Source organism: Micromys minutus (genome assembly GCF_963924665.1).
Source record: "Micromys minutus genome assembly, chromosome: 4".
Lineage (NCBI taxonomy): Eukaryota > Metazoa > Chordata > Mammalia > Rodentia > Muridae > Micromys > Micromys minutus.
The window spans coordinates 42650963-42659279 of NC_137973.1; the positions used below are offsets into that span (position 1 = coordinate 42650963).

General features: G+C 45.8%; 1 protein-coding gene across 1 annotated transcript; it reads left to right on the forward strand.

Annotated features, from left to right (window-relative positions):
• Positions 1-718: 718 nt before the first annotated feature.
• Positions 719-8042, forward strand: CFAP276 (cilia and flagella associated protein 276; the record flags this gene model as incomplete). Its single annotated transcript, XM_080916421.1, has 5 exons — positions 719-799; positions 6238-6354; positions 7173-7288; positions 7445-7569; positions 7972-8042. The coding sequence occupies 5 exons, from the start codon at positions 719-721 to the stop codon at positions 8040-8042; spliced, it is 510 nt and encodes a 169-aa protein (XP_080772547.1).
• Positions 8043-8317: the final 275 nt, after the last annotated feature.

The following is an 8317-nucleotide window of genomic DNA, read 5'->3' on the forward strand; positions in this document are numbered from 1 at the left end:
CTTCCGGGTCGAGGGCTATTTCTAAGCATGTCTTATTTTGTAAACATGGCTTGTAAAACGATTAGGGGAAGACAGACGTCTTCGTCATCTTCCAGGAATCGTCTCCTAGAGTGGCCCCAGCACTGACTGCAAAAGCTAGTTCCATCCTTCCAGCCCGCCAAATCCATCCACGTTTTTACAGCCGTCTCGGCGACCAACCCTGACGTCTGCATAGTTAAACAGCAAGGAGAGTGACCTAATAGACAATTTTCCAAGTAGGACTCGTGAGATCTTTGGGGTTTTTTTTTTGTTTGTTTGTTTTGTTTTTGTTCTTTGTTTGTTTGACATTCTCTTACTCTCATTGATTTGAAAATAGGGAAGCTTTCTTTTAGATGAGGGTGAGAAGGAAACCCTTGGGTCATCTTTTAATACTTCTTTCGTCAGCTTTTGCAGAAAGCATGCCGTGGGAAGCCAGCGTTTTCCAACTGAGGCTCCAGAGTGCGTAACCAGGTAGCCTTCCCTCCGCATTCACGGCAGCCTCCTCCCAAGGAGCCTTCTTAGTTGAACCACCAGGTGGCGCATCTCTCCAAGGGACTACATGTGTCATAATTGGAGGGGTAGTTGCCTAGGAACTAAAAACTGGGCGTTCCAAACAATTGGGACCTGGGATCTTGAGCCAGGTCGTGTAGGGGCTGCACTAGTCTCCAGGGAGTAAGCGTGCGTCTCTGGGCCTTTAAGCATGCCTCACGCTCAGGAATCTTTCTCGAACACTGCCTTAGGCGACGAAGACACACAATTGGGAAATCTGCGGGCTTCTAAGGTACATTGAGGTTTCCTCAGCAAATTCCCAGTGGGGCCTCCAGCAGAATCTTGGTAACCTAACTCTGGTGAAACCACCAAATACCAAAGAAACGTGTTTTCTGCCTGTCTCCTGGGCCCGCTATTTGTGTCTGATAACGTTTTGGAAGTGGTTTTGAGCAGAGGGAACTGAACTCTAATGTAGAAGAACAAGGTCTGTCAAAGCAGTGATAGGGAATATAAATGATGGGGAAATATAACATACTAGTCTGGGTTCCACCAAGCTACCCTTTTCTCTTCTTTTGGCATTTGTACTCCATAGATAGGTGAGCTATAGAATTACCCCTGGCCTCTGGTTGATGAGAACACATTTGTATATGTGTGTGTTTAACTTAATTGTGTTCAGTGGTCTAGAAATACAAACTGTCTTTTTCCTAGTCTAATTCTTTGGGATATTTGAAGAGATCCATAATAAAGTGAATTAAGGGGTAATTTGAGTCTGATAACAACACCAAGGAACTTCCTTTTCTTCCATATTTCCTGCTTATATGCCAGACATGCTACGAAACACTGAAGGCATACAGCCTAAATTTAGATCGTGTTACTGTCCAGTTAGCTCAGTGGGGAAGCCAGGCCAGCAACTGAACCAGTCACTTAGTGGGCAACACAACTGTTCAGGATTTGGTGGGTGAAGGGGAGGACCAGGAACTCTAAGCCTGCCTGAGCTATAAGAACCTGTTTACAAACCAACAACCAAGCCCACAGACATAACAAAAACCAAAGTGTATTTCCCTCAGTGGCACATGCATTGTGGTGGAGTCCTGGGGAGAGTGTCTGAGAACAGGAACAGGAAGAAGGAACTTCCCAAAGTGAGTGACATCTGATGAGTTACTGAGACACATGCAAAGGGGGAGGGGAGATTGTGTGTGTGTGTGTGTGTGTGTGTGTGTACACATGTGTGTGTGCGTGGAGGGGCAGTTAAGAAGGAAAGAAAAATTAGCTACTGGGGGGAAGGAGAGCAGTGGGTACAGAGGCATGGGAAGGAGAGACAGAGTGGCCCTGGAGAACTGTAACTCCAGAAAAGCCAAACGTCAGTGTGAACTGGGACTGATGGGTTCTAGAGACCAGATCCTGGTGGCTGAGTGCTGTGAGCATTGTGTTAGTGGGCTAGGAGTCATCACAGAGCTGTTGGGAATCACACCACTGTGACAGTAAAGGTGTGTTAAATGCATATGTACAAGCAAAATGGAGGGCCTACGAGTTCGAGGCCTGCCTGGATTCTATGAAATACTGTCCCCAAAACCAAAACTGGTGGCCTAGGTGGGTAAACTTGATTAAGAGAGGATACCATTAACATTTATGGGACTGATCTTATGAGTACCATATGCTAAGCTCCCTAAGCTCGCTGTAAATAAGTCACTGCTGCTAGGAATGTACTTTGGTTATACCCTCAACAACTGTGCATAGCTGTGTGTGGCTGTGGTGAGAGGGAAGTTAGAGTCTCAAGATGGCTCGCTGTGGACGTCCTGGATACCCAGAGGAACTGAGATAGCAGGAGGATGCCTACGCATGTCCACTATGACTCTGATAATCACAGTCCCCAAGTTAAAAAAATAAAAATAGCCTAGGTACCTGACCTCATGATGGCAAAATGTGTGCAACATACACAACCGAGTATTATTTAGTCATAAAGAACCGTTATATTTTCCAGGAGTTGGGTGCAAACATAATAAGGAAGGTGAGCAATCTCAGGCAGAGTCTAAAATGAAGGATGTGAGGCTGGAGTAGCTGAGTGGTTCAACTTGCCTAGCATGAGTGATATCAAAGCAAGTGGGAACCAGACATGAACATAGGAAGGGGACTGTTTGGGAGAGGATCGAGAGAGGATAATGGGAGATAAATGTGGTCGTAGTTTTGTGCTGTTTGTAATGTCATGATGAAGCCTGTTTTGTATAGTTAGTGTGTGCTAATAATAAAAGATTACATTTGTTAATGTTCAGAGACATCTATCACAGAATTGGTAACCAATGAATAAGGTTCTTCTGACTTGAAAAAGAAAAATCACATGGAGTAGTACACTGAATAGGCTGGGAGTGAAACGGAAGTGCATCAGCTGGGAGTCAAATGCAGTAGTCAGCTGGAAAGCAGGTATAGTAGTCAGCTAGGAAACAGGTGCAGTAGTCAGCTGGGAAGCAGGTGTAGTAGTCAGCTGGGATTCAAGTGCAGTAGTCAGCTGGGAAGCAGGTGCAGTAGTCAACTGGGAAGCAGGTGTAGTAGTCATCTGGAAAGCAGGTGCAGTAGTCAGCTGGGAAGCGGGTACAATAGTCAGCTGGGAAGCAGGTGCAGAAGTCCTGGAGAAGAGTAACTGACATCAAAGATGAGTTTGAGAAGGATGCAGAAGACCAGGTAGTGGGATTTGATGGCTGACTCCATATGAGCTAAAGAAAATGGATAAATACAAGATTGACTCCTTGTGTTTCTGAGGGTTCAATTAACACCATCACTGAGATGGAGCATCCCAAGGAGGCAGATTTGAACAGAAAGATGTTGACATCAATCATGTAGATGCTTTTGTGGTGCCTGTGAAATCTTTAAATGATTGTGTGGTATGCAGGTTTGAGAAGTTAGGGTTGAAGATATATACCTGGGAGCTACACGACTTATATGCTGTTTAAAATTATAGTGGAAAAGCAGCCTGTCCTGTGAATATAATAATAAGACATGGAGGACTGGAGAGAGGGCTTAGCGGTTAAGAGCATTGACTGACCTTCCAGAGGATCTGGGTTCAACTCCCAGCATGCCCTTGGTAACTCAGAAGTGTCTTTAACTCCAGGCTCTGACATCCTCACACAGATGTACATGCACCAATGCACATAGAATAAGAAAGTTTAAAAAAATAAAACAAAAAGACACTCTCTTGAGAAGACTGAGCAGAGAAGGAAGGTGTAACAACAGCCAGAGGCCAGAGTTGGCCTCACAGGATGAAGTATCAGTGGTGGTGTTTCAGAGTTGCCTGGGGGAAAAAAAAAAAGATCAGGGTTAAAAAGATCCTTCTGTTAACCACAGAGATCATAGGTCAATAGCTTCAGTGGGCACTGGAAGAGAGGCTAGACCACAAAGGGTTGGCGACAGGAATTGGTGAAGAAGGGGAGTTGGTAATTGTTGACCCCTGAAGAAGGGTATTTCTGTGGAGACGGTGACAGTGTGGCAGATACTCTTCCATAAACAGATGGTACAGAAGGTGGGGCCAGATGAGGGGGTGGGGAATGGTACAGATGGAAAGAAAAGGGAAGGGCTGGGTCTAGAGGAGCTTCCTCCTAAGCAAAGGGATGCCTCCCTGGGATCAAAGAAGAGAGGGTCTGCAGACTGACATCAGTGTTGGTAGTTGGCATTTTCTGTTTGTTTGTTTGTTTTGGACAGCGTTTCTCTGTGCAGTCCCAGCAGACCTAGAACTTAGGCTCTTCTCAAACTCACAGAGATCCACCTGCCTCTGCCTCCTCTTATTTATATATCTATTCAGCCTTTGATTTTGTTGTTTAGTTTGGGTTCTGAAGACTGAGTTTCTCTATGTAGCCCTGGTTGTCCTGGAACTTGCTATGTAGACCAGGGTGGCTTCTAATTCAGAGATCTGCCTGCCTCCCACCTCCCGCCCCCCCTCCCGCCTCCCGCCGGCATGTACCACCACCACCTGGCCTTAGTGAAAGGCAATCTCCTTGTGCCAATGGAGATGTTGAGCCTTGCATAGCTTCTAAGGAATGTGGCAGAGCCACTCAGAGATACAGCAGAGCAAACACGGAGGCTGAACCTATTCATATTTTACATATTTGTCTGATCCTGCTGCTGTTCAACTAAGATTTATCTGGGTTAAATCACACAGTAATTTGCTACATGGAGGGAGAGTAGGCTAGACAGGAGGCTCACTAGAATTTGCTCATTGGTTTGATCAGGCCCTAGTTTTTATATACATGTTAAATACATGTGTTAGGTCAATGTGCTTGGTAATGAGGACACATGCAGTACTGAAAATATTCATTGTTATTTACAAGAAAAATCAAGGTTTTCTCACTTATGTTTGTGGGGTTTATAGAACAGAGTGTCCAGTGACCTTTTTTTCTGATGTTCCTTTCCTCTGTGAGTAATTCTTCTTTGCATAATCTTTCTCACCTAGACAGCACACACTCTTTGTTCCCCATTGCCTCTCATGAAACCCTTCCTGCCCCAGTGAAAATTTTGCCCTCACAGAGCCTATTGGTCGAGTTCTTTTTCTGCAAGCCTCACCTACTACTGCGTGTGGACAACTTGGTTTCTCTTATTTGTTTCCAGTTCTCCAGGGAGCTATACACTTCCAGTTTTCTGTTAATCAGAGTCCAAACATGAGACTTCTAAACATGACCATTATCATCATGTGTGGGGCAGGTGGGCTGTGTTAGGAACACCTCATTCTTCATTGAGGTGGTCGAAGCCCCGGGAATGGTAAATGAGATGACAGGAAGCTTTCCAAACTCTCTAGAATCAGGATCTTCACACTGCCATAAGCAGTACACGGCCCCTCAGGCGTTGACCGTGCCTCAAGTCCCGCCTCCACAGGAGGATGCGACGTAGACCCCAGCAAGATAGGTCATGCCAAGTCCTGCCTCTGCTTGTTTGTTTTGGACAGCGTTTCTCTGTGAAGTCCCGGCAGACCTAGAACTTAGGCTCTTCTCAAACTCACAGAGATCCATCTGCCTCAGCCTCCTCTTATTTATACATCTATTCAGCCTTTGATTTTGTTGTTTAGTTTGGGTCATGTAATCTCTAGGCAGAAGCAGTATCACCCCCAAAAATGTAGACAAGGTCTTTCCAAGCCCTCAGGCCAAGCCATTCAAATACTTTATTTATACAGGAGGTTGGGGCAAAAGTAAGAGACATGTGTAGAAATCATTCCTCCACCTGAGTTCCTTTGTTCTAAAGAGCTGTTAACACCTCTAATTGGGAAAAGATTTTCTCTCCCAAAGTTTCTTGCATCCTGCACCAGAGTCTTTCACCAGCTTGGTTCAGCTTGCCCTGGCGCCCCGTGGCAGCAGCGAAAATGAAGTCCCACCAAGACCAGCAGTGGAGCACTGGTCTCACAGTCAGAGCCTGAGTTTGCCCACCCAGCTGAGCACCGATCTCATGCACACTGGCTGGACCCAGTGACAGAGGTAGCAGAGGCTGCAGCTGTGTGGGATTTTTGGCATCAGGTCCCACAATTATACTCTGTTCCCTGAGCCCCTCTTATTTATTATTATTTCCAGGATCCTGATCTACCAGTTTCTTGTTTCCCTGACCCATTTCAGTGATTTCTCACTTGGAAAGCTCAGGAAGCCCGCTCCTGCTACTGTGCCTCTTCATACAATGGGATGGAGCACAGTGATGAACGTGACCCACACTGCATCGGGAAGGCGTCTGGTAATTAGGTCCTGCATGTGGTTTCTCTTGCAGAAATCGCCGTTTAAGAACCCAACCCACCTTGCGCAGCAGCAGGATCCCTGGAGTCGGCTCAGCTCAACCCCAACTGTCACGTCCATAAGGAGAGATGCTTACTTTTTTGATCCTAAGGTACTTAGCATTGAAATATGAAACACTACTTCCTTTTACGTCTTCTTAGGCCTTAATACACTTATTTTCTTTTTTGTCTGTTTATAAGATAGATCCTTGCTACACAGCCAAAGCTGACCTCAAATTTAGTATTTAGCCCAGACAGGCCTGGAGATCTCAATCCCTCCTGTCTTACCCTTGTAAATACTGGGATTACAGGTATATGTCAGCACACCTGGCATCAATATCCTTTTCTAAAGATAGTCTGAAGTGCCTCAGCATCTTTCCTTTTGTTCCCAATCTTACCATCCAACCTATTAAGTCACAAGGCTTGGTCCAAATCATTTTTATCAAATTTCTTCTCACACACAGCATCAAATCAAAGGCTGCCCCAGGCTGTGGTGGTGCACACCTTTAATCCCAGAACTTGGGAGACAGAGACAGGCAAGTCTCTGAATTAGAAGCCAGCCTGGTCTACAGAGCAAGCTCCAGGACAGCCAGAGCTACATAAGAAAAACCCCATCTCAAAAGACAAAAACAAACCAACTTAAAAAAAAAAAAAAAAACCGTTGAAGGCTGAATATAACTATAAATGGGGTAGGATTTATTAAATCCAAATCAAAGATAATTTTCCATGTCACCAGTAACACAGACTTAACCAAAAGAGACCCTTCTTCCTATTGACAGGAAGTCTCATCATGCACAATGTGGTGTTAAGAGCTGGTGGAGTTCTGGGGAATAGGAGAGCCGAGTCCGATCTGAATACAGTATCTGGATACAATCTGACGAGAGTCAAGGCACAGAGCAGCCACGTTAACTACTGATTCCTTCCTCTACAGACACCAAAGGACGATCTGGATTTCCGCCTAGCAGCCTTGTATGACCACCACACTGGGGCATTCAAGAACAAAACTGAGATACTGTTGCACCAGGAGACCATTGAGGATATCCAGAGGTAAGTACTTGAGGCAAAGCCCCTCCACCCTAAGGACACATAGCATCAATTACAGAAGGTCAAACCACACCTTGTGCTTATGAAATCACGTTTCCTTCCCACCAGCTCCTTTCTGATTGACACTCTCTTCTCTGCTCTCTTTCCGCTATTGTCTAGAACCAAGATCCAGTTTCCTGGAGAAAGTTTCCACTCTCCTCCAGCCCCCATTACTTCCCGGACTACCATCAGGCACTGGATCAACCCTAAGAAGGAATCCATCTATAGCATCCAGGGATCCATCGGTGAGGACTAGGTGACGGGTGGACTCACGGAAGTGGCGGTGGGGGGGGGGGGGCAATGCTAAAGGATGGCCCTGATCAGAGGCTCGTGGTCTCTGGTCAATGGGAAAGATCAGAGACTATAGGGGGTGGGAATTAGCGATTAAGCTGTCACCTGCCAGACTAGGGGACCAGCTGATAGAACTAAGGACTCTGTTCCTTAGGTCTAGGTGGCATTTTGACTGGGCAGGCACTGGACATGAATGTGGAAGGGAAGACCTTGGTTCACTTCCATCGGTCTGTCACATCTGTTTCCTACCTTTCCAAGAATTTCCTCATGGTATCGATAAATGCATTGATTAAAGGATTAAAGCGGGGCTTGGGGCAAAGGGTCTGCAATTCCAGCTCACTCTGTTCTCTTCACAGTGTCTCCTCACACTGCAGCCACCAATGGAGGTTACTCCCGGAAAAATGATGGTGGCTTCTTCTCCACCTAGTGGTGATAACTGGGCTACTTTCAACTCGGTGAAACATCGGCCACCCATCTTCATTAAATAGGTTTGTTCAGCATGAAGCCCGATGTGTCTGCTGCCCAGGGCATTTTTGATTGTTCTTAAAAGGAGGGAAAAAAACCCAATTCTAGAAACTAGTCCTGTTGGGTCAATTTGCGCCTTGGAAAGTCTTTTTGCCAGACGTAAGGGTTTAGGACAGAGCCACACTGGTTTGGACCGGACACAAGTATGTAGTGTATACGTCTGTAAACTAAAGCCAC